Source organism: Falco peregrinus, chromosome 1 (assembly GCF_023634155.1).
Source record: "Falco peregrinus isolate bFalPer1 chromosome 1, bFalPer1.pri, whole genome shotgun sequence".
Classification (NCBI taxonomy): Eukaryota; Metazoa; Chordata; class Aves; order Falconiformes; family Falconidae; genus Falco; species Falco peregrinus.
In genome coordinates, this window is record NC_073721.1 from 126,057,525 (window position 1) to 126,082,977 (window position 25,453).

General features: G+C 49.0%; 3 protein-coding genes across 8 annotated transcripts in view; 1 reads left to right on the forward strand and 2 right to left on the reverse strand.

Moving 5' to 3' along the window:
- Positions 1-5,134, forward strand: part of PIAS1 (protein inhibitor of activated STAT 1) — a 67,101-nt gene extending 61,967 nt beyond the window's left edge. For 2 of the 4 annotated variants that reach the window (XM_055816332.1, XM_055816324.1), the window contains exon 14: positions 972-5,134. In XM_055816332.1, the coding sequence (XP_055672307.1) occupies positions 972-1,268 (297 nt within the window). In that variant the 3' untranslated portion in view covers positions 1,269-5,134. Of the gene's footprint in view, positions 1-545 lie in introns of all 4 variants that reach the window. The other 2 variants (XM_055816347.1, XM_005235085.4) reach the window with 2 other exon arrangements.
- A 2,593-nt stretch (positions 5,135-7,727) lies between these two features.
- CALML4 (calmodulin like 4) lies at positions 7,728-14,618 on the reverse strand. Of its 3 annotated transcripts, XM_027783386.2 has the most exons (6): positions 14,333-14,618; positions 14,202-14,232; positions 13,841-14,053; positions 12,464-12,604; positions 11,578-11,766; positions 7,728-8,048 (listed from the first exon to the last, which is right to left on the reverse strand). In XM_027783386.2, the coding sequence occupies exons 4-6, from the start codon at positions 12,537-12,539 to the stop codon at positions 7,951-7,953; spliced, it is 363 nt and encodes a 120-aa protein (XP_027639187.2). In that variant the 5' UTR covers positions 12,540-12,604; positions 13,841-14,053; positions 14,202-14,232; positions 14,333-14,618; the 3' UTR covers positions 7,728-7,950. The 3 variants fall into 3 exon arrangements, with proteins under 3 accessions (XP_027639187.2, XP_027639186.2, XP_027639188.2); XM_027783385.2 differs by lacking the exon at positions 13,841-14,053 and having other exon boundaries at positions 14,333-14,616; XM_027783387.2 differs by lacking the exons at positions 13,841-14,053; positions 14,202-14,232.
- A 1,921-nt stretch (positions 14,619-16,539) lies between these two features.
- CLN6 (CLN6 transmembrane ER protein) lies at positions 16,540-24,586 on the reverse strand. The gene is made up of 7 exons (XM_055816379.1): positions 24,413-24,586; positions 23,263-23,377; positions 22,371-22,469; positions 19,909-20,097; positions 19,747-19,802; positions 18,158-18,280; positions 16,540-16,916 (listed from the first exon to the last, which is right to left on the reverse strand). Exons 1-7 carry the CDS (start codon positions 24,493-24,495, stop codon positions 16,628-16,630), a joined length of 954 nt encoding a protein of 317 aa, XP_055672354.1. The 5' UTR covers positions 24,496-24,586; the 3' UTR covers positions 16,540-16,627.
- Between the last annotated feature and the right edge of the window lie 867 nt (positions 24,587-25,453).

Sequence of the window (25,453 nt, forward strand, 5' to 3'; positions counted from 1 at the left end):
GCAGGTCCTCCGACTTGACCATTTTCCTCCCGTGCCTCCAAGAAAAGCCAAGGGACTGGGGTGGGCCACCTGCCTTTTGTCCCTTCAAGTCTGTTCTGCAATCTGAAGTAGGAGAATTGCACGAAATGTAGAGAAGTACTTTCATATCGTAAGTAAGACCAGAGCCTGCACTGCGGAATTTTGACTCAGAAAAAGCTATCTTGATATTCAGTAAAACTTAGATAGGAGAGTTATTCTGAAACAAGTAGTGCGCGAGTCTGATGCTGCACTGATATGGCATAATTATAACCATGCATAAATGCTGGGGAACAAGGCTGAATAGCCTGGATGGATGTTTTATCATAGCGGAAAGAAACATCAAGAGCAAAATTAAATACAAGTAAGATTGTATTTAAAATTGGATTCTTGATAGCTAAAGTTCTTGCCTTTCAGGGCCTGCCCAGCAGGGAGTGTAACTTGGGACAGCCCTTGTTGCCATTGAATGGGACTAAGCGTGTGATTTCTAAATGCATTTTTCACAGAAGTATGCTTTCCTCCACCAGCAGTGATTAGCACATAGTTTCACCAGCTGTGATTGGTCTGTGACTTTTGAGCGGAGGAGAGGGATGGCAAAATGTTTCTTTGAATTTTGGGGAATTTTTCCACCAAGGAATTTTTTTGAAGAGGTAAAAGAGTGCTGCTGCTTACAGTTTCTTACTGGTTTGGGTGTCTTGTGATATTGTTACCTTTCTAGCGTTTGCTTTTACTAATAACTAGTGTTTCCAGTTTCTTTTGGCTTCAGAAATCAAGGGCTGCAGAAATAAAAGTTCAGTGCATTGGTCCATTTACCTTACAGAAAGGTTGAGTAGACGAGCTGGTGTGAAATCCAGAAGCTGTCAGAGCTTTAGCTTATAAATACCTTCTTTTGTGCTGGTCTGAATCAAACCTGTGGTGTCTGAAATGTAACTTGAAAATGTTGTTTTTCCCCCCAGCATTACAACACATCCCTTCTTGCCGCTGCAGCTGCGGCGGTTTCCGCATCAGATGATCAAGAACTCTTACACTCTCGTTTTTTCCCATACACTTCATCTCAGATGTTTCTCGATCAGCTAAATGCAGGAGGAAGCAGTTCTCTGCCAGCCACAAATGGTAGCAATAGTGGCAGTAACAGCAGTCTTGTTTCCTCCAACAGCCTGCGAGAGAGTCATGGTCATCCAGTTGCAAGTAGGAGCAGCACGGACACGGCGTCTATCTTTGGTATCATACCAGACATTATTTCGTTGGACTGATTTTTGGAGTAAACGAACTCGTCAGAGGAAATCTTTGTGCTTGGTTTTACTTTATGTTAGAAACATAGACAAGTTTTTTTTCCTTTTTTAGGGAAAAAAATTTATGTGTACAGAGAACAAAAGTATATTTTCAGTTTTACTTTTGTATATAAACCTAAGATGGCCTCACTGGTAAAAATAAGAAAAAAAAACCACAAAACAAAAAAAAATGAACAAAAACAAGGAGCTTCAGTTAATTTTTATGGATGCTGAAGATTTTACACCTGTGCATTTGTCATGTGAGTTACTTTTTTTTCCCCCATAGTTTGGACACAGATGGCATTACTTTCTTCACAGTAACATAAACAGGAAAAGAGCTGAACTTTCAAAGTTCAAACTTGTGAGAGGTTTTTTTTTCTCCTCTTGGAGACATTTACCTTCGGTGGTGGAATCTAATTCCTCCATCCCATATTTAGTGCAGATTTTGTTATGCTTAAAGTGGAATAAACCCTACCCAAACTGTTCCACAGCATCCCCTCTGTTTGCAGGACAGAGCCTTTCAGGAGTGGGTTTGGTTTTTTTGGATTTTTTTTATTTTGGTCATTTCTGGTTCTGTGTGACCCTCTATTCAGATTTTTTTTTTTTTAATTCCATGCTTTAGTCAAGCATGTTGCAAGCTCATTAGTGCACCAATTATTCTTGAGGGCCAGACTCAATAAAATCTCAGGCTGAGGAATTACTTGGCTGTGCTTACGTGGGACAAGACAGAGAATTTTTATAGAATCTAGCCCCAAATAAAAGCATTGACACATTGGGCTGTAGGATTTTTTTTCTAAGAACTTACTATGAAATCCTTTTAAAGGAACTTTAAGATCCTAATCAGCAAAATATTAAGCATGTGTCGATTTTGAATTTGTGGAACTGCTTGTGCTTTAAAGTTATCCATGCGTGTATAAATGGCCTGTTGAACTGAGGCCTGTCTGTCTGGGGAAACCTACTTTTAGCTGCAGTAGATCAAATTTCTGCTTAAAAGTGAACTTGTCAACAAAATGAAGAAAATACAAATACCAACACACTTTTGCATGGTTTGTGCAGCTGACAATGGTCTTGGTACACCGTCTTCTGAGTTCACATTCATCAGAATTAATATTAAATGTTTGGTGTGAGTCTCTTAAACCAAAAACCAACCCAATAAAAAAGCCCCACCCTGTCCCATGTACTCAGACGTATTGCTATCTATTGAAGTCTCTTAGGGTAGCGGGTTTCAAAATTCAGTTTTCTCTTTTTGGCCTTGTAATTATTTTTATTTCCCTAATTTTTCAGTACACTTGTGTTGAACTTTGAGCCATACTTACTTCCTGATTTCTTTTCTCTTTCTCTCTCTTTTTTCTTTTTTTTTTTCTTTTTTTTTTTTTTTTTAAGTTGTGCATGACATAGGAAATTTTTTTTTTTAGAACTGATGGGTCATTTGGGCTGATTCGTTCTTACTAAAGAGTGAAATGTGTAAATAGCTGGAATGCAGTTTTTCAGGAGATTCTTTAAAGTAAGAGAAGGGGGAGGGAAGGGAGTGTTTCTCTTGTGTCCCAAAGTCCATGTCAGAGAGTAAATATTTCCTCTGGTGTGAAAAATATTTTTATAACTGGTTGAAAGTACAGGTAACAAGTTTATCAGGAAAGAGAGTTAAGGAGTACTAAAATCAGAAGATTCTTGTCTGAATTTTTAATGTCCAAAACTGTTGATTGCAGCTAGTTGCTTTGAGCATTGACAAGGGCCACCTTTTGCCTATGAAGTTCTCTCAAAATCTTGCATTGAATAAAAAAAGAAAAAAAAAAGGAAAAAAAGGGAAAAAAGAAAAAAAAATCTTTACTCCAAGTAGCATTAGGTATTGCTGTATGATCAGTCGTATGGTTATTTGAAAGGTTCACATTATGTGGCATCAAAATTGTTTTTAGTGTTTTTACATCATCCCTCTGCCACTAAATAGTTGACTTGAATTTTGAAAACAAATGTTTGTGTTTATATGTATATGTGTGTGTATATATGTATTTATAGATCTGTGTGTGTGAGTTAAAAGTGAGTTAAATAGTTTTTCCCATGCATGTGTATTTCATACATATCTGGCTGATATATATATTTCACCATACACCAATTTTATAATTTATTAAATGTCAGTTAAAAAATAAATAAAAGGATAGAAAATGGGAAATACTTATTTTTTAAATTCAGTCTGATTTTGAAGTGATTAAACCTACACTAGGAATATATCTCATACATTTTAGTCATGAATACTAACCTGGTAACTTCAGAGCATATGCTTTGCTATAATACCGTTTGTAAATCTGGAGTACAACGGCCATTAGTGTAACTGGGAGCATGCGTGTCCCCAGCTTCTGGAACACCTAAGAGAAATTCGGGAGAGCTTGTGACTGTTTTGCCGATGATTGTGGCATTGTTTCCATTGACTGTATTGTTAAAGATGGCCTGAAGAGCAGATTATGTCACTTTTGACAATGGTATTAAAATCTTGTTAATTCACGTATAAAATTAAATGTGGCGAGTGTGTGGTTACGCAGAATCCGGCATCTTTTATGCCTGTCTTAGCTTTTGGAAAGTGAGGTCAGCTGCTGACGTCTTCCGTTTCCTCACACGTTACCCTGAAGGGGAGGAAGGCTGTTCAGTTCCCCGTTGTCATTGTTTAACTTCATTGCTCTACAAAGAAGGGACAGAAACATTCTGAAGTCCTCCTTTGTGGTATTAATCCCATATGCTTTGTGAGTATTCCTGTTTCATGCTAGGATGTTCTTTATAGCTGATAATTCTCTGTGCCTCTGACCACAGTTAACATTGCTTGGTAGAAGTCTCAGTCTGAGTTCCGGACGAGCTCCCTGCAGATGTCACTCCCAAACTCAATCTGCGTTAGTTCACGTATTATCAGAGACGCAGTAAAGCAGCCCAGGGCGGCCTGGCTTGCGGTACTGCTCCGTTCGCTGCAGATTGCGGAGTTCCTGTGATCCTTACGCTAGTGCTCTCTTGTCCTCCGATTCTGCTAGAGGTGTGGGGCATGCACCCCTGTGCACGCATGCCTGTGTTTACGTATAGTGCTCTGTGTGTATGTATGTACGCACACGGGTGTGAGTATGTAGCTGTTCGAGTAGCAGGGTGGAAGTGGCTTTGAATTGCTCTTGAGGGCATTACTGATGCATCCTTTAGAAGATGAAAAGCCACGCTAAGCTATAACCTATGCCATGTGTTAAAACCTTTGTAGCGCTTCCATAATGATAGATGTGACGGCACTTCCAGGCTTGCCCCTTCCTCTCCATGGCAAGGATTCAATAAGCCTTTCAAGGACGGGATGACGGATGGATTTTCATTGGACTCTCTTGGACCTGCCTCCCAGTGCAGAGCTAGGGACTGTGAGGAGAACGTTTTGAAAATTAATTCTTCGTTGCAGTTTAACGTTTCAGGGTTTTAAGCACACTTTAAATAGAAAGGGTTTTGTTTTGTTGGTGTAACTTTTTTTTTTTTTTTTTTTTTTTTAAACAGAGCTTAGATTTCTAACAAGGGAAAATTGCTGGTGGTCCCCGAAAGTGCTGCTGTTAATTGTTTTAATTAACAAAGGGAAAAATGTATATAAGCAGAATATTAAAATTGCCATTAATTCCATGAATTTAAATCTGTCATTCATTGCCTTAAAACTTTCTCTTAGTTTCCATACGGCATGCCAAACCAGTAAATGGCTTTTAAAAATGTATAGTAGACTAATGTCAGTTTGTATAAAAGTACCAAGTGAAAATATTTATTATATGCATTGGAAAAAAAATGGTTTACCTATTGAATGTTACCTGTTTATGTAGAAATCTTTAGATGTAATAAAAAGCATTCAGTTACGTTGTGTTTCCTGGGGGGGGAAGGGTGGGGGTGGGGGTGGGGAGGGTGTTTGCTGTGAACTCAAGAGTTGCAAAGGTCCCTTTTCAACAGGAATGCTTTGCTTCTGAATGTTTTGTGGCACGGAGTGTCTCACACTTGTCTCTCCAAGCTCTAACAATGCTGCTTTGTTTTGCGAGTGCGGGTGAAGTGCAGCTCCTTTTTTGCTGGCTTTTATTTGGGTAATGTTTACCCACCCAGAGAGGGTGGTAACCGCCTGTTATGATACAGATGCATTCTGGAGTAATCCAAAGTGATTTTGAGCTGATCAATCCCCATGACATACAAGCTTTTATATTGTCTGCAGTTGAAAGGATTTGTTAATCAACTGTTCTGGTCAATAGGGAAGAATTAAGCTGTGTATTGGATCATTTGTAATTTGGCTATTGATGCATATTCGAAACAAATGCTTCTAAATGAACTCCTTGTTTCATAAGCTAATTACGCTCGCGCTCAGAGCAGCCGAGGTTTTTGCTTGCTGGTGGTTGTGTAGCGAAGGTCTGGAGCATCTCTGGTGGGCAGACACCGAACTCCACGCTGTGGGCAGACCTCCAAAAGGCTCTAGTGCGGAAGGGCTCGGTGTTAAGGTAGGTGAGAGGTTTTACCCAAACATTCAGATTAACTGTGAACAGTAAGAAGAGAGTTACAAAGGAAATCCTATCTTCTGCTGTTAGTTGGAACCTGGGTTTTTGTTTTTCCAGTGAATTTACCTTTATTTCACTGTATGCTGGTTTTTTTTGGAGTGTTACCTGAGTGCTGAGCTGCTTGTAACTTTTAATTTTCAGAGAAACAAGGTTTTTCTGTTTTATTTTCTATCCTTACAGTAGGAAGAGCTAATGTAAGAGTTGAGGGATACAGCAGACAGGCATGACAAGGTTTATCAGTTTCACATGGGGCAAAGTTCATTTTCCCCTGAAGCATGATCTTTTGCTGTTCAGAGGGCCTTTGATTAGTATCTTGGCATGTGAGGATCCGAGTCCAGGCTTACTGGGTTAGTCTGGGACTGCAGTCTTGCAAGAAGTGCAGGCACCGCAGCTTGGCTCCGAGTCAAGGCTGGGCACAGAAGTGCCGTTTGTGTTAAATACAGGACTGAGAGAGACATCCTGGATCTGCTTCCACTTCTTTTCTGGCCTTCAGCATGCTGTTTAATCTTCTGTGCTTTTTCTCCCCCACTATGTAATATTCCATGAGAATAATCCTTGCCTTACCCTTATAGAGGGTATCTGTACTGAGTTGGAAGGGTTTAGATTTGCTCATACTTGGGGGTTGGTTGTTTTTTTTTTTACAGTATCTAACGAAGTTTGTGGTAGTTGCAGTCCAGGTTGATTGTGTGTTGCAGCTGCGTGATGGTGTGGGCAGGGTTGAGGCTGTGCTGGGTGCCTCAGCAGGGGATAAATGCGTTGTATCTGCTATGGCTGTTGTGATTTAATTGCTGATTATTTCACAGATAGAGCAAAGAGGGAGTTGGTTGCTTCAGCAATAAAGATTCAGAATTGAAAAAAGGAAGGAGGGGAAGGGGACTCCCGTGGGTGGAAGCCACAGCAGACCCACGGGAACATGTGCTCTTCCAGCGTATTTTGCAGGTTGCTGCTTCTGCTGCAGCTGTGCGGAGATGATCTCTCTGCAAATTTCCAACTGATTGCAGAGAGTCTGCTGTATGTTGTTCTAAAATTGTACACCAGACTGTAGTCTTTAACTAAGGCTGCCAAGAAACAGGTGGAATAAGGTCAGTAATAGCTGCTGTGGGTCAAAAGTGGGTTTAATCGGTCTGAAGAGAGATGGGAGGTGTTTTTCCTGTTGTAGAGAAGCTGAATTTTCATGGGCTCCGTTTTTCCCTGCCAGGCTGTCTCTAGGAGTATGTTCTCGGCAGCTAGCCCAGTTGTGACAGATACATTTACCAAGCACGGCGTTTTCAGTGTGTTGCCTCAAAATGCAGGGGCAGCTTAACTGCAGAGAGACTTGACGTGGCAAGATAACCGCACCTTAATAAATAATGGGACAGAAGTCCAACGATACAGAGATCTTGTATGGATTGATCTTGTATGTCGGGGGAGTGGAAGATGAGGGGGAATGAGACGGCGATCAGGGATCGTTCTTGTGCTGGGAGACTGGGAGTTGTCCTCTGCAGCTGGTGGGCATCACTAACTGGGGGAGCTGGAGAACTGCTGGCTGCTTGTCTGCTGTCACTGGGGATAGTCAACAGGGACGCGGCCACCCCACAAGCGGGGCTGTTAACTTGACAGCTTCGTGACAGGGGAACATCTGCTTGGGATCATACCCATGGATCTGAGGAATACCAGGGAGCTGTGCATCGTTATGCTAAATTTACCACTGTCGGGACATAACGAGCTTCCCAGGGAATCTGTTTCTGCACAAAGGACTGTGTCTGGGCTGGGTGTGTGGAAGCAGCAAATAGTTATGGTTGGTGCTGACTTCTTGGAACACAGTCACCATTAAAACCTTAACTACAAGTTATCATTTATGCTGTAATCTGTGGATTTAAATGCGTTTTTAAAATAAGAATTATTTTTGTTAAGCATGACACGTTACACAACAGAATGTTACGTTCAGTTTATTTAAATAACAGCTCACATTTTGTGACAGCATTTCTCCAGAAATGGGGTGGAAACCTGTGTAAGTATAAGCACTGTCATGAAGGCAAAATACGTTTTTTTTTTTTAAAGGCAAATGATGGTTCCTGAGTCCCAATAGTAATTAGGAAAAATTGAAGTCAAAAAAGTTCCAGGTCCTGCTCTTAACAAATCTCTTGTTTTGAATTTTAGTAGTCGACTGTAGGAAGACACATGATGTGGACAAATTCTTCATATTTTATTCTTCCATTTGGTCCAACTTTAGCTTCTTTTAGCAGGTCATCAACTGAAAGAACGAGTAAAAGAAAAATATAAGTTTGAGTGGCATATATTAGGGATGTTGTGATCTTCAAAAGAGAGCAACGTAGGATTTGGGGGTTTAAATCATTTTTGTTAGAAGTAATAAGTTCTGGGATCAGTTGGAGGCGCCATCCAGATTGTGGTTTTAAATGAGCATCAGTTTAAATTTTGATTTTTATTTCCATGTCTTTACTTTCTGGAGCAGAGATGGCCATCTCTTTGAGTTCCCACATGGAAAAGATTCACAAATTTAGTCCAAATCAGCTTTTAATTGCTCCTGGTAGGAGTGGCTTATTTGGCTTGAATAGCAAACCCGCCCCTATTCAATTTAGACAAAACAAAATGCTCATGCAGATTATCTGCCCAACTTTAAGTAGATTTGTGTGAGGCTTGTTAATATCAGCAGGCCTTTAGTGCTTGAAAGAGAAGAATACCTTCTCAGCTGGGGCTCTCAGGCTTTTGCTGAAAATACTTGTAAAGAAGTGGTAACCGTGCAGTTGGCACCTGATGCTTTTCATTCCAGCTTTGGGAATGCCTTGGCAGTGACAGCCGTTATCTAACTTAAAATGCTGCCTTTTGTACGGGCTAAACCATTACAAGGTATTTTTCCTGTCAAATAGTGTCAGTAAAATAGAAGCACGTAAGAAATGAGACACAGAAAAGTGATGTTGCCGAATGAGACTGCTACTGGGAATTCGATGGCGTCTTCCTTCGGGTGGCGGGGAGGAGGCGAATTCCCTTGCTTCTTCACATGACCCGTGACATGCGGTGGGTGGGTGCAAAAACAAGCAGCAGAGAATTCCAGCAGCTTTTATTTGATAATGTTTTGGGCAGCGGTTTCCTTCGATAAGGTATCTAATACAGTCCAGAAGAGGCTTTGGCTTGCGTGCTTGCTGCAGCGCGTGAGCAGGAGCGCGGCCAGATGCTGCGCAGAGGGATGGGGCAGGCGGTTTGCTGGGGAGGAAGCTGTTGGGTTGTGGACCGGCATTTATCGTTGGATATTTCATTAGTGGGACACCTGCTAGGTGTTTAGAGCCCATTGAAACAGAGAGATCGTTAATGGTGACGTGCTGATTACCAGCCCTCCGTAATGTCGTGCCTGTGCGGGCTGGAGGCACCTAGCCAGGGCAGCGCTGCGGTGCTCTCCCCTTCTGGAATAGGTGCGGGCAGGTTGGCGGAGGCTGGCCTGCATTTTTACTTGAGCTACATGGCTGGGGTTACCAGGCTGAACAAGCTGTGCTTGTTTAAATAAGACTCGGAGTATCGTACTGGAGCACAGAATAATAGCTTTGCAGTCACCAGTTGTGAAATCCAGGGGGAGGGTCATGGGCTGGGAGGGGAGGTTTAAAGGGAAAAAAGCTGGTTTTCTGTGAATAGTTGTGGAAGGTGTCTGTGAGCAGCATAACCCGTTTCCTCGCTCTGCTGTTGGCGTGGGTGCTGGGTGAGATGCTGTTTCCCCCTCTGTTTGCATAGAGGGGTGGGCGCAGCCCCCGTGGACGCGGCTGCTGGGAGGGTTTGGTGTCAGCCTGGGGTAAATGGGGCTGTTGTGAGAGCTGCTGTTACCGTAAGGTAGGTAACAACTTTTTTCCAAGAGATCTAATCCTCCTTTCAAAAAGAAAACCCTGGTGGTAATCAAATGCTTCTAAGGACGTAAATTCAAAAAAATAATTAATTCTTTCCAGAACATTTAAAAATAACGCAGAAGAAAAAGGTGTCGGTTCTCATTTGGTAAAAGTACGTTAAATTAAAATGAAGTGAAGGCTTTTCTGGAGCTGCTGTGAATGAAGGTATGTGCCAGTAGTTAGTGAGCAATTGCAGATGCTAATGAAATTGAGTCTGTTCCAGTATCAAATATTTATAGCAGCTTAGCAGGCTGGAGTTCAGTGTGTCAAGATAAAGGGGGAATTTCTTGTTGAGAAGAAGCATCGCTTCCTATGTTAGGATCTATAGTGCCTCGCTGCAAGTTGTGAGTAGATGCAGAGCCTATATGCCAAAGTAACGGGAAATCCCTCTGCACCTCCCCTATCTTTTTTTAATATAATAACAGTTCTTGCTAGGATGCCTTTAATTAGAGGTAATGTCTCCGTGTCTTCACTGTTTGTTCAGCTCTCTTAATAGCTCTGAAAGCATTTTCAGATGTAAATAGCTGCACGAACTATTATTGCAGTTAAACAATTGAAAACAGTTGGAAGACATGCCTCCTTGGTGTGTCACTGGGGAAGCTGGTGACTACCACTGGACTGACCGACTTTGCTCTGATTAAATCGGAATTGTACTTTGAGCACTAGAAAGGACAGTGCTTACACCCCCAAGGAGCCTGTACAAACACCGTAACCCTGGTAAAACTCATTCCTTGCCTCTACCGGAGTCACGATGGGTTTTTCTGATGCTGTTTGCGGCAGAGGCTGAACAATTTGAAAGCTCCAGAGCCTGCCCCCTGCAGCGGGGTTGGAGGCGCAGGAGCTCTGCAAGAGCTGGAGAAGCCAAAGGTGATGTGGTTTGGAGCAAGGAGGGTCCAGGACACCCTGTCCCAGGGGTGAGGGGCAGAGGGATGTGCAGGGTGCTACCCTGCCTTCCCACAGGCCTGGCCCCCCTCCTGCAGCCTGTGAAAGCTAGCGAAGCAGGGCATGCACTTAGAAAGTTCATACACGTACATAAAATGCCTGGGGCAAAATCAGCTCTCTAAAAGGTCTACATCATTTTCACCTTCCTAGAAATTCCCCCCTATTGTGCGCCTTGGAGGCAATTTTCTGATAAATGGAGCAGCCTTTTTTTTTTTTTTTTTTTTTTTTTTTAAGATTTTTAAATATAAAGTCCTCCTCTCTCTTCCAAATTGCCCTGGCTTCAGAGCTCACCACAGCAGCCCTCTTGGGAGCCTGCCAGCGCACTGTGTGCTCCTCAGAGCATCCCTGCAGCAGGGGGGATGGATGCTGGCTTTATAAACACAGCAAAGCATCTCGGGGTGAAAAAACATCTTTCAGGGAACAACTCGAGAAAGGGAAAAGGTCTCTTGGCTAGCAGGCAGCTGGCTTACCTCTTCGGCAAGGCACAGGATCTCTGCTGAGCCATCGTGGTGTGGGTAAAGGGAGACGACAACGAGGAGACTTCACCAGCACGTGAGTGTAATTAGTTGCCGCGAGCTGACATGGCTAACGGCTCTGCTGGGCTCTGGGAGCGCCCCCCGCTCGCTCGCCCTGTCGGGGCTCCACTGGGAGCTCTGCTTTATGTGGGCAAAGTGGTTTCGATGAAGGCACAAGCTCATCGTATGGCCGCGGCAGGGAAGAGGCTGGTGCCAGCGGGGTGGACCTGGGGGCACGACAAGGCGCGATGCCCTGGTGCACTGCGTGTCTGAGGCGTGATGGGGGGACATCATGCACCCCCCCAGTCTCCTGCTGGCACAGGTCCTTCTGGCTTCCCAGCTGGAAGCACCTGATCCCGGATTTGACTACAGAGGAAAACCAGGGAGGAATGAAGAAGATGGGGACCATTCGATACAGCTTTGAATTGCAAAATACCTTCTTCCTCGGAAAGCTTCTCTCCTAGTCTTGTAAGTTTGGCTCTCAGCTCTGAGACGGTAATAACGCCTGTCTTCTGCCTGTCTATCATGGACAAGGCCGTGAGGATTTCCTTCTCGGGTTCCTCTTGCTTCATTTGCCTGTACATGATATTCAGGAAAGTGGAGAAATCCAACTCTGCATTCCTGTCTGGAAAAATAAGAGCAGGTTCTTCAGGAATGGTTCAGTTTTGTAGTCTGGGTCCAGACCTAAGCATCCCCCTCCTTTTCCCCCCAGTTCCCCTTCCTGGGGCACCTTTTCCCTTTTGCCTGGCTCTGGTTGAGGAGCGGGTGGATGACTGCTGGGGGCATTCTTCTGGCCTGAAAACCCATTTGTAGCTTTGCTGGACTTGTGCTCTGAAACCTTTGTATCCAGAATTTTTAATCCAGCCCACTTTATTTCATGATTCTTCTTTGGTCTTTGTGCTGTGCTTTGAATTCATTTGTACATATCTGCAGATGAATATCTTGCTGTGCTTTTCTACTGATGCTGGTTGGACTGGACAGTTTCCCAGCCTCAAAATCCATAAGCAATATGTATGCTTCCCGCTGCTTTTGAAGCTTTTTTTTGTTTGTTTGGTTTTTTCGTTTGTTTTTTTTTAATGGCACTCCTAATCTGTGTGCTGGATTGACTTTGTTCCCCATCCAGCCCATCAGACTAGGTTTTGGTGACTGCTCTTGGTTATGCTGCATTGCCTGGGCAGTTTTACCTGAGTGTGACATAGCTGCTGGGCTCCAGGCAGCCTCCTGGTCTTTCCATGTAGCCTCCTGACCACAGAGAAATTGAATTTCTGCAACTGTAATCCGGTGTGTTTTATTCATGTGCTATACCGCTGTGCTTTGCTTACCGATCTTGTGCAAGTGCAGGTGTCTCTGCACCTCTCCTGGCGTCGGGCTGGCTCCCAGGCACCGCATCACTGCCATCAGGTCAGAGGCTTTTATCTTGCCTTTTTGTTTCTTGTCGTACAGGGAAAAACATTCCTTGAACTCTAATTAAAAACCAAAACTCTGTTATGCCATGTAAGATTACATTGATCTACCAGTGACGTTTCTTCTCCCGTTGCCCGGCCAGGCGGCGTTGGTAGCGTTCCAGCGGGGATATTGTTTGGTTCAGAGTGTCTCGTTTCAAGGAAGATGATGGACAGTGGGGGAGGACCCTGGGTAAAGTGCCAAGGGCAATTAAAACCCAGGCTTGTGAATAGCTGAGCTAATTGGGGTCCTTCAGCCTAATGAAGCAAGTCTGAAAGTGGGACCAGGCTTCCAAATAAGTAGCCTACGGTTAAAAGGTACTTGTCACTGCCTTCATGGGGGGTGGGAGAGGATGCTAAAGGGAGCGGTGGAGAATGCTGGTTTGGTCCGCGCCATGGTCTGTGCAGGGTCTGCCACTTGCCCCTGTCCTGGTTTGCCACTGGCTGGATTTTAATAAAAGACAAAAGAACCGATACCGTCGCATTTGACAGCCTGAGCGCTGCCAGCGGTGCGAGCCGAGTGGAGGAGAGCCACCGCCTGCCCTGCCGCCATCCCAGCGCAGCATCTCCCCTCCCTCGCTTCTCCCCGCGGGCCTCGCCTGCCTCTCGCCCTCTCCCCTTCCCCCTCCAACGCTGGCTTCTCAGCTTTCAAATAAATAAGGGTTGCCGCTGACCTAGATAAGGCTGCTAAATCATATCCTCCCTTCCCATCCCGCTCCCAGCGCAGTGGCAGGCTCCGCTCCTCGTCATGCTCAGCGCTAATGGGCAAGTTGTGCTGCACGGGGACGGTCCTGTCTGTAGAGCAGCCAGGGAAAGAAAAATCAGCCTATTCTGGTGCAATCACCCTCCACCTCCCTCCTCAGCCTCTCTGTCCCTAGACCTTATTGCAGGCATGAGCGTGGGATGCTGTGGGTGCTGTGGTGGGTGCCATGCATGTTCTGTGGCCTCCCCCTGCCCCAGCCGCCTCCCCCCCCCCCCCCCCCCCCCGCCCCGCCCAGCAGCAATCTGGCAGAGCTGCTGAGCCCAAGGGTGCTGCAGATTAACAGATTTGCAATAACAGTCCTATTTCAGCTTTCTTCTGCCATTCGAGTGGCAAACCCCTCCTTGTTGCAGTCCAAGGCAGGGGTCCGCGTGGCCAGGGAGAGCCCCGGTGCCTCGCGGTGAGAATTCATGCGTCCTGTGCCCTCTCCTTCCTCCTCATCCTCCTTCACCTTCACTCCCACCATATGTGAAACCCCCAGTACTGCAAACGGTCACCTGAACCTTCTCCTGCCCCTGCTAGCTTGGCCAGGGCTGATGCGTTGGTGGGGCTGGGAGTTGCTGGTTCACCTCTGCTGGTCTTGGTGCCATCCAGCGTGTGGGTCTGCGGGGGGGGGGGGGGGTGTTTCAGCTCCCTGCCTGCGCCCAGCGCCGTCTTAACAAAATCAGGGAGATTTCTCTGGTTTCAGAGCAAGCAGATGCCTTCGAAAGCTGAGAGGAGGGCAAGTGAGAGAGCACAAGCCCAGACTGAGACACTTTTGGGGCGAGATACCATTTATATAGATATAAAAATATAAATTCATTAAGCTGATCTTGCTAATAAAACCCCCCAACAAAACCGGAACAAAACTGTACGTACCATGAATTTGATCCTGGGACAGAAATTTTGCCTGTAGCACGGAGGGGGGGAAGGAAAAGGAGAGAAGAAAACCACAACTTTACAATCTGCATGGGGGGAGCAGTTTCTATCCACCGAAACGCTTCACTCACCATTATTTTGAGGGCCCTCCTTGTGTTTTACGCTGCCTGTCGGGATCGGCGGCGTCTGGTGCTACTTTTCTATTTGATTAAGGGCTAAAGTCCGCCGGCCGGGGTGGAGTGTGGCCAGGCTGTAATAAATACCCCGCTGCTATGGCTACGAGACCTGATCCCCGCCGGGGCTGGATCCTGCGCACAGACCCTGGGAGAAGGGCTCTCCCCAGCCTGCCCCCAGCCTCGGGATGCTGGATGGGACCCTGGGCAGCGATGCTGTCAGGAGGAGTGGGGCAAAAGCTTCCCTTGGTCGGGGGCTGTTTGGGGTCGGGCTGGGTGGAGATGAGCTGGTTGAACGTAAAAGGTTTGATAATCTCAAATAGCTGCACACCTTGCACTAAGCTTAGCTGCTGGGAGACAAATCCAGCCTTGTTGATATCTGCTGAGGCCTCTGGGGAAGGGTACGGGGGCGGGGGGATTTACAGCTTTGCAGCTGCCTGCTGGAAGGGTTTTGCTGGTGGGCAGGAGGAGGCGGCGGGCTGAGCTGGGCACTGGGCATTGCTGGGCATTGCTGGCAATGTCACTGTGCCCTGCCCAGTGGGTTTGCAGGGCCAGGGGGGTTTAGACGTGCCCCTGCACACACGGCAGAGCTGGGACACTGCAGCTGGACTGAGAGAAGGTATTTTTGAGATGGTTTCAAAAGCTGCCTATTGTCTGAGTTTTTATTTATTAGCATTTCTTTAGCTCACCTACTCGGGAGCAGATGGCCTCCAGCGCTGCCAAGTCTCATTGTAGCCCTCGGAAGGGGGATGCCGAGGAGATGATGGTGAGCAGTGGGGAGATGAGCTGGGGAGCTTCTGGGGTTTGAACCTGGGTGCATGAGGGAGGCTGAGCCCCCAGCTGCTGTGGACTAGCCCGAAGAGCCATGTTTGCTCACGTCTTCTGGTCCCTTCCAGCGCTATGCCACTGCCACTCAGTTGGCATTCAAACCATTTGAAAAGCAAGCATTAACACATGAATCTGTGATTTCGTCCCACCCTGTTCCCTACAAAAAGAAGCAAGCCAGCCAGCTGGGTGCACCTGTGTGTGGGATGGGCGATGCTCTGCCTCTCTGGATCCGCCAGTGCTTGAAATACCCCCAAAAGATGCCCAGCAGCTGCGCAGCAGGGCCAGCACCTCTGCGGGGGGATGCAGTGCCTGATGCCAGGCTGTGGGGGAGATCCAGACCCAAGAACAAAATACCTGGTGCCTGTAGTGACCAATATGGCATGGACTGGCGTCTTCCCAGGGTGGACCCTGCTCTGTACAGTGATGTATTCAGGGTCCTTCAACCTCATGGGATTAATATTCTCCCTTCAAAGAGCAGAGCTGCTTCAGGAAGCAACGTGAATCACTCGGATTTTACCACGTTTTTATTCAATGTGTTTCACTAATAGCTTTTTTCTTCTACTGCTTGGATTCTGTCAGACAGGGCACTGGTACAGAAATGTTTATAGACATAAACCATCGCAGGGATGCAGCTGGAGCTGCAGGGGCTCAGCTCCGTCACCCAAGGCTGGAGACCTGGTGAGTGGGAGCAGAAGCTGCCAGCAGCGCAGACCCCCCGCGAGCAGGGCTGGCACTGGAACTCGCCCCCTGCCCGATGCTCTTTTTGGGCTGTGTTGGTGGGGAATTGGCCCTTCTGCCTCTGCTGCCAGCCCATCCCCTCCTACACCGTGCCAGTGGGGGCTTCACCCGGGGGGGGGCTCGCTGGGGAAGTGTGGCCAACGGAGCTGCCGCGCAGATCCGAGATGGGGCAGCTCAGCCCCTTCCCAGCACGCTTACTCAGCTGGGAGCAGCGTGGGAGGAGGGGATACATCTGTGCCAAGGTACCGGGAGGGTGAGAGCGCTCTGACTTCCCGGGAAACTGCTCCTGCTAAAGGCCAGGATGCTCTCCCGGCCAGGATGCTCTCCGGGCTGGCGATGGGGGGTGTGGGCTCACCAGCAGAGTGGAGCACTCTGTGCTCCTGCTCTGATACAGGAGGGATTTGGTGCTGTCCTGTAAGCACCTAAAAAAGTGCAGCGTGGAACTGTGTTGTGCCATCGTGAGGGCTGGCCGGGGCAAAGCCAGGGGAGACACCCCTGCCACGACCCTGGCTTTAAAGCACTACGTTGCAAAGACTATTCTTCCCTTTTGCTCAAACATTCCCCCCCCCAGCTAGATCTAGTACAACACGTCTTGCAGCCAGTGTTGGTCAGGAATTTATTTGAAATACATCTACATTAGAAAAACTAGATATTTTTTTTCTTCAAATCACTCTAAAATATCAAAACTTATAAACTTTCCTTTGCTGCATGTAGGTTGTTCATGTGCAGTGTGTAAAATGCCCACGGCTCGGGGATGTAGATCACACCAGGGTACTTCTTCCTGAGAATTTTGTCATTCCACAGCCAAACCACCCAAAGAGCAATGAGGACCAGTGTTATGATGAAGGAGTAGAAGAGAAAAAGCCCATTGCTGTCCAGGACAAGTCCTTTGCGTTTCTGGTGCATCACTAAAGCCATCATGGCAAAGAAAGTGAAAATGTAGAGGATGAAGATCTGACCCTCCGTCACGAGGTACCTACAAAGCAAAACCACCCGTCAGTGCCCCCTGGGAGAAAGCACTGAGCCACAGCAGCCCCCAGCACCTCCAGCTTCACCTGGGGTCGGTGTCTCCCCCTTCTCCCTGCTCTGCATCCAGACAAACGAAGCTGTGCTGCTTTCTACTGCCAGCTTTTAAGCTGTGATTTGTTTTCACATTTTTTACCAGCAATTTAACAACTGAGCTACGGGCTTCTTGAAGAGAACAGGTAAAGAAATGCGTGCCTAGTATGGGATTTGAAAGATGCTGGGCTCAGTTTGTGGGTGGGATGCTGAACGACAGAACCAAAGCCAGACTCTGGCTCTGACCCACGGATGTTGTGCTCATTTAGTCTGAAAATCCACTGCTGCCCTTGTGCTGCATCTGGCAGTGGCCGGTCCTGAATGGGTGCTGGCAGGGGGAAGGAGGAATTGCACTCCCTGGTTCCTAATTGCTAGCACGTGAACTGCAAACTGCAGAGATTCACGCTGATCTATTTAAAGGAAGTGCAATGGGATAACTGGGAACTGACCAAATCATCTTGATGATTTTGACTATCAAAAATTAATTTACTGTATAAAAACAATCTCAGCAGGGGGCAAAGCCATGGGCAAGAGAGAACACCATCTCTGAAGATGAATGAGAAGTTGTTTGGCTGCCATCAGGGAAACCGTTCGGGAAGATGAGGCTAATGAAAATGGGAAATAAATAAGACCTCTCTCAAAAGGCTATTTGGACCCGCAGGGCGAGCTGAGCGTCTGAGCATCATGCAGGCGGCCTGGGCTCTGTGTAAAGTGCCTGGACAACTGGCAAGAGCATCGCCGTTGCCACCACCAAGCCGAGACCAGGCAGATGCACCGCAGGCACCAGGTGACCACTCCAAAATCAGCCAGGAACTGCCCAACAACACAGCGAACGGCAGCCTTTGAAGGGGGTAGACAGCAAGCACCGCGGAGGCTGGAAGCTGGAGCTCCAGCAATAACATGACCCGCTGTGGTTGAAGAAACACCCCAGGCAGGGGCAGGAGTGCTGATGGGTGACCCTGAAATTGTCCCAGCTTGCAAAGGCTAGAGCGGCTGCAAATTTTAACACGATTTGATTTGACCTTCCAGACTTGCAGAGCAGATGCTGCAGCAAGTTCTGCCCTGGGGAATGGAGAAGCCCTGCCTGCATGCTGCAGGGCTGCCTGCGGCACTCCCTCGTCATCCCTCGCCCATCCAGAGCGGGCAGGAGCCACTCACCAGTAATAAAGGCTGCTGGGCCCCATCAGAAGCAAGGCAGCCACTGGCATCCTGCTCTCCTCTTCAACAGGGGTGAAGCAGCCGGTGAAATATATAAACAGTATCAGGAAAAAAGGGATATACCTGCAAAGCGAAACAACTCCAGTCAGTGGGGTGACCCTGGAAAGTGTTTAACCTCCCCACCCCCCACATCCAAACCACGCACGCAGGCAACTTCTGTGCTTAAACCTGTAAATTAATTTGGTGAAGGAGCAGCAGCAGAGGCCGCCCAGCCTGCTGCGGCCATGTGTGCTCAGGCAGGTGAAGCAGCAGGTCACTGGGGTGCAGGGTGCCGCTCCACGGGGTCCCGCAGTGCCAGTCAGGGCCGTCACCTCTCTGCCAGCATCACAGCTCTTGCTACGAGGTTACCACTGCATCCATACAACCGACAAAGGGCTGGCGGTGCCTGGTGCAGGGCTATTGTATGTCCTGCTGCACCGAGTGCTCCCGCAGATAATGAGACTTCTGGGGCTCTCGCAGGAAAAGCTCAAGTTTGCTGATTAGGTCAAACGCTGGGGCTCAAGTGCTCTGTTGAACAATTGCATTTGTTACATGCCTGGGCTGTCAGAGGCCGTGTCAGAGCGCTGTGTTGTGTTAAAAGCTGAACTGCAGGAAAGCAGGGTGTGGACCAGGGTTTCAACAACCTAACAGAGCCCTTTTTTTAGTTAAAAGAATGAGATTTGCTTGCTTCACAGCGCTCCAGGACCATCAAATAAACCAGGAAAGCCTGATGGGGAAGAGATTCCCCTCCACTTGGAGCAATTTCAGGATTATCTGGCAGCAGCTAAAGGGCCAGACAGTCCTTTCTGGGGTCTTTGGTGCAGGCAGAGCAGCGGGACCAGCTCACGCTGGCAGGAGGGTGCTGCTGGGACCTGCCAGAGCCCACAGGCACCACCAGCATCACCTGCCCCTGGGTCAGCAAGCGCAGCCTCACTGATGAAGCACACTGTCTGGCTGCAACAAGTGTTTCTAGGGTTGGCTTCAGGTAACAGCGCTGAAATCAGACCCTAACTGAGCTCCCTAGGTTACCATGGGCAAACGGTCTCTGTTACTGGGAGGCACTGGTCTGGCCATGCACGCAGCCCTTCCCTCTCACTGGACGGTCACTAAACAGATGCAGGGTAAAGGAGATGGGCGAGCAAAGGGCTAGAGAGCCCGGGCACAGTTGGTTTGTTTTGGGGTTAACCTCCAGAAGAGCAAAAAGGTGGGTGGTGACAGCCAAGGAGCCTGTGGAGCCCTCAGACCTGCACGGTAACCTGTCTCTTCACCTGGCTGTCCCGTGGAAATGGTCGAGGGACGAGACCAGATGAGCTGTCAAACAACTGCCACATCCTAGAAACATCACTGAGACAGAGACAAAACCAGGGGGAACGGGCAGTTTTCCAAGGGAGGGATCTACTGTAATCACACTGGCTATGACGACGCTATCCCCAGCCAGCTCTTATCAGCTGCATTTTATTTTTTTTTTACATAGCAAACTATGATCAGATCAGACCTGCCCTTCCTTGTATTAGGTTCTGAGACCACTAGACAGACTGTAAATTGCTTACCACATCGAGTGACCTAAATACTCATCGTAGTAGTACAGCAGCTCAAAGGAATCAATCTGCAATGCAACGAAAAGAGATTTAAAAGGGCAGAGGGAACAGGATGCGATTAAATAAGAGCAAGCAATATTTTTTCAGTGCTTATATAAAACACAGCCTCTTTACCAGTGTCTCTGGCTTCAGGTTCTTGATGATGGGATTCTCTCTTACAGATAGATGGTGCTGGTAGCCACTGAAAATCAAGCGATGGTTTACGGAGTCCCCGACCAAGTGGATGCTGGCTCCCATGACAAACATGATGATGCTGACATAGACCATTGATCTCGGTAAGGTCTTGGGGGATCTCTCAATGAGCTAAAAACACAGAGATGTCTTGAGCAGTGAGGAGGTACGAGCAGAGACACGCAACAAATTCTGCCCCCGCTGACTTCAAGGTGCTTTGCAAAAAATCATAAACAAGCAGGAGGCCTGCAGAAAGCTGCAGGTTGTGTGGCCGTATGGGCGCGAGCTGCTGCCTGCGATGGCCGGCACCCTGCCAGGGAAAACACAGTCGTTCCCCTGGGGACAGTGGTGTAACTGCACCGGACCGAGCTTCCCTGATTGCAGCTACTTTCCCTGAACACATCTCAGATGCGTTTCCACCAGCCTATGTGGCTTTCAGGTTTGAGCCCACACGTTATCCCTGGTTGCAAAATCAAACCCCATTTTTTTCCCCTCCTTAAACCTTTCTGCAAAGCAGCACCCTTAACCTGAGCCAAATCAGTGATGCAGTATGCAGCTTGGACCAAATCAGTGATGCAGTACTTTCTGAGAGAGTACTCAAAGCAATTTCAGCAGATGTGATCAAAAGCAATAAATAAGGAACAGAAAGGCAGCCGCTTCCTCGAGTTCCTTGGCCGGGCGGATCTGCAGGGCTGGCTGTGCCCTCCAGCGGCAGGGAGAGCCTCCAGCAGCGTCCAGCCCAGCCCAGGCGCTTCCCTCCCCGGGCTCAGAGACACTTACTTGCTCCTTCCTAATTCCCTGCTGGATGATTTTTCAAAGGACTTTTGTTGAACTGTTTGGTTTAGATGGTTTTCCACCCCCACCCCCCCTCCTTTCTTCCTAACGGACTCGGACTCACCTCTCTGTATTTGCTTCTAAAGAGGATGCTGCATTTAAACCTGTACCTAGAAATACCTAATTGCCAGCAAAACCAGTTGAGGCAACCTTTTGAAGACCAGCTTTAGTGATGAGCTCTCCCTGTACCATCTCGTGGTCTGTGGAGGCAGGAACGTGAGGCTGGCGGGGAGCCCTGTGCTACTCAGAGCCTGGGGCGAGCCCCTTGCAAGCCTGCCTGGGGACGCGCAGCAGGAGCATCTCTCCAGAAAGGAGCTCCCCACTCAGCTTGCAAAGCGGGGAAGACCTCAAAAGACTTAAATCCCAGCTCAGGCTTTGGAGGGGATGCCAAGCCCGCCTCGGGAACCACAGGTCAGGGGGGATGCATCAGCCCAGCCCAAGGATCAGCTGGGGCCACCTTCACCTCCCATCTCCCTGCTGCCAAATCAGCTTTGCAGCCTTCCATAAACAGTGAAAAGCTCCTTATTTGTATTTAATTTTGAAGCTTAACTTTCCCTTTCTCTGTAACTGCTGTATGAATGTCAGAGGACTCAGAGAGGATGAGGACAGCAAAAGGTTCAGCAGAGCTCTTGTCTGATGGAAAAGGACAGTGGGACACGTCCTTCGAGGGGACACTGGGCAAAAGCAACGCACCCTGAAAAACAAATGTTTTTGTGTTCTGTGGACCAACCCTTCCTTCTGTGCTGCCAGGGGAGTCCAAGATAGCAAACTTTAAACTGAAGGAGAATCCAGCCTGCAGAAATCAGCTGTGCCAGACTGTGACGGGTCAGACTGAGGTTCGGAGCTTTCACATCCCCCAAAGGACTGGATCCTGAAAATTCCTTTTTGGCCACGCTGGCATTTAGAATCTCCCAGACTGACTCAGGAGGGAGAGGATCATTTACATCTTAGGACATAATTCAATTTCTAGCTAATGAAGGTTAAAATATATTTATAATTGCTTTCTCATATCTTCTGGCTGCTAAGTATTTAATATAAGAAGATTTCTAATGATATGACAGTCTTTAACCTCATAAATGGTTCACACGATCCAGTGGCTGGCAGCTGAAGCAAGATAAATTCAAGCTAAAGATACAATTCTAATGTCGAAGAGCAAGTGTAATTAAGCCCTGAACAATTCAGAAAATCTACTGTAGTTCCAGCTGTCTCATAAGGTCTTTTAAGTCATGGATGGATGTTGTCTTAAAAATACACTTTGGCTCAGCCAGGGAGAAGGGCTCTAACTCCTGAATCCGGAGTTCCAGGGACAAGCGATTTACTTTGCATATGCAGGAAATTGAGCTGTATTGAGATGGTCACTGCCTTGCTTTTTAAAAGGTGGCATCACAAACTTTCTGGAGTTGCAAACCTCCAACGTACAGCATGGCCAGCTCACTTGCAGGAGTTTGTGAATAACCGACATTTGTTCAACAAGTTCCTAACAAACTCAGTCTTTACAAAACTGTATTGTTTGCCCTGTTTTCACAACCGGCAATATTAAAAAAAACTAAGACCTGCACCTCGAGGTTTACCTTTAGCAGAAGAAACGGTGTGATAACATTGTAAGCCATGTGGAAATAATCGCCGGCGCTTGGTTTGTTTAGAGGAAACCACTCCAAAGGTAGGATTATCTGAGGATGGGGAGAAAGAAAGCACATCAGTGTATCCTCACCACCCAGTTTGCAATTACAGCCCCATCGCTGACAGAAAGACAGGGAGAGAAAAATCTTTGCTTTGCACGGCTGCTGCTTGCTAATTGTCAGCTTGACTTCACGTAGCTGTCGGTAACGAAGTTGGGCAGCTCTTCTTGCAGAAGCACAAGACTCCTACATTATTTACCTTTGTGTGTAACCACAAGCGTCCCTAAAAGTGCAATCTGGAAGCGGGTGCTAAAGGCGCTGCGTATTTACATCTCAGCCGTTTGCTCCTGCAGTGCTGCCCAAAGCCGATGCCATGAAGTTGTGTGGCCAAGCGAGCGAGCAAGGCATTTGGAAGTACTGCAGCAGCGGTTCTCCATCAACCCTCTGCCACATGCAGATGCCAGCAATACACATATTTGAGGGTAATGGCCACTTCTGCCCTGCACTACGTGGAGAGCAGCAGTCCCAAGCTCCAGAGATAGAGGTGAGGTATGGGGAAGAGCAGCAGGAACCTCTCCAGGTAACTTTTGTTATGAAAACATAAAGTTGTGGGGTGGATGACATGAAAAAAAATTCCTAGATAGCTTCCCTAGAAGCAACTAGAGCAACACACGTGGTACCAGTTACACCAGTACATTGCAGCAGTCCTCAAGGACAGCTCCTCAAGGGTGTCGAAAACAGTTCATGGGGTCTGCAGGGGACCACCACGGCTCTGCCCCCCTGTCCTCCACCCAAAGTAAGGTGATGGCAAGCAAAGCAGCAGGCCTGCCTCTGCCACACTCACCATCGCGATGGGACGCCCGAAGTCCAGCACCCAGTTCTGCAGAGTGAAGTAGAACCACAGGTCAAAGTGAAACGGGGAGGTCTTGAAGGTGTCCTCGTTCTTGACCGCTCCATGTCTACAGATGACAGAAGTGACAGCGTCAGCCTTAAGTCATAGAACAGGCTTCCAAGGAGGCAGGGAGCAGACCCCAGGTCTGCATCCCCACCCGAAACCTGTGCTTCCCTGGCTGCCACCATGTCTCTGAGCTTTGGGATCGGTGGAATAACAACAAAGTTGAGAGGCCAAGGAGAGGGGGAGGTAGTACAGAAAGGCAAAATTTCGTTCATGAAATCTGCTACATCCCCATAAGAAGGCTCCTCCTGGCTGAGGAGCGAGCACAAAAGCAGGGTGAAAAGCTTAAGTGCTGAATTAAGTGCAACTATTTTTAACTTTTGCATGACAAAGCAAAATTCAACTCCCATAGCACTTCTGTGGAATGCTAAAACTGCGTTGATGCCCGGTGGTACTCAAGCACAGGGATGCTCTGGATGTGCCATCACCTTCATCTTCCACTCTCAAGATCCTCTGCCTCTGCAAAGCAAGGCCGGATCCAGCCAAGCTGAAGTCTTTCCATCAAATAACCCTCCAACACCATCGGACCGTCACCTCCCCCGGGGGAGAAGAGGATCAACTCCTCTCCCGTGGTGCCGAGACCACCACGGTGTCAGCTGTGAGCTTGTGCTACCTGAGCCCACGGTCCAAACCCAATGGATGGAGGAAGAGGATGGTGGTACCCGGGACAAGCCGGGTGCCCTGGAGAGCAGCGGCTCCGGGAAGAGGCTGTCAGACCCTGGACCAGCTGGGGTAACCCAGGTAAGCCAGGACGAGGATGCCCGGGACAAGGCTGCAGCGGCTGGTGCCGTGGCCGAGCGGGGGGACCCTACACGGGGCCTGGGGACCCCGACCCTCCGGGACAGCCCGGACAACCGCAGCACCCGGGATGGTGGGGGCAGCACCCGGGATGGTGGGGGCAGCACCCGGGATGGGGCTGGGGAAGCCCGGGGCAGGGCGAGCCGGGGGGCGGGATGGGCTGGGGACCCCCGGGGAACGGGGGGAGAGGGGGTTCCCGTTCCCGTGCCCCCCCGCCGCCGCCCCCGGCCCCGCCGCTCACCTGCCCGGGTAGAGCGGCCCGGCGGGCTGGGGGGAGCCCGGGGCCGCCACCGGGAAGGGCCGCCGCCGCGCCGTGCCCTGCATGTGCCCGCCCGGCCCGGCCCGGCCCGGCTCGGCTCGGCACCGCGCGGCTCCGCCAGGGCCCCGCCTCGGCGCCGGGGGACGAGCAGCGGCTGCGCGACCAGTGGCCTGGGGACCGCCCCGGCCGGGGCGGGGAGCGCGGGGCGGGGGCAGCCCGGCTCGGCACAGCCCATCCACCGCGGCACGGCTCGGCCCGGCCCGGCCCGGCCCGGCCCAGCTCGGTTCGGCCCTGCTCAGCCCGGCCTGGGCTCAGCCCAGCTCAACCAAGCCCGGCTTGGCCCAGTTCAGCCCTGGCTGGTTCGGCCCAGTTCAGCCCAGCCTAGCTCAACCCAGCCCACCCAGTTCAGCCCAGCCCAGTCCAGCCTGGCCCAGCCCAGCCCGGTCCAGTTCAGTCTGGCCCGGTTCAGCGCAGCCTGGCTCAGCCAAGCCCAGCCTCCCCTCCCCATGCCAAATCCAAGCGGCTCGTTTTGCCTCCCTGCCCCCCCCAGCAGGAGCCACCATCCTTGCTGTTTCACACGGGGAGGCAAAGGAGCAGGACCACATTTAACTCCAGGACGTATTTAACTCCAGGATGTATTTAACTTCCTAATTGCTCTGTAGCTGACGAGCCTTTGGCCCCCACGTGCAGCCAGCACCACATCCCCACCTGGCCAGGAACAGGGGATCGGCGGCGGGCAGAGCGTGGCAGGGGGCAGGGAGCACCCATCCTGCGCTCGCTGTGCCCTTTGAAGCCCGAGGGTCTGTGGAAACGAAGCGTCGGGCGCAGCTCTGCCTCCCCGCCACGGGCAGACTGCTCCGTGCGGCTCCACGTGGCGGGTCACACCCCCGCTACCCTGCGACGAGACCACCTGCCTTCGGCGCCGCGTGGCCAAGCACGCAGGCATTGTCACTGCGGGAAGCCAGGAGGCACGGATGCCATGCCCTGTTCCCTCTCCCCCATGTTGCCCAGATAAACACCCTT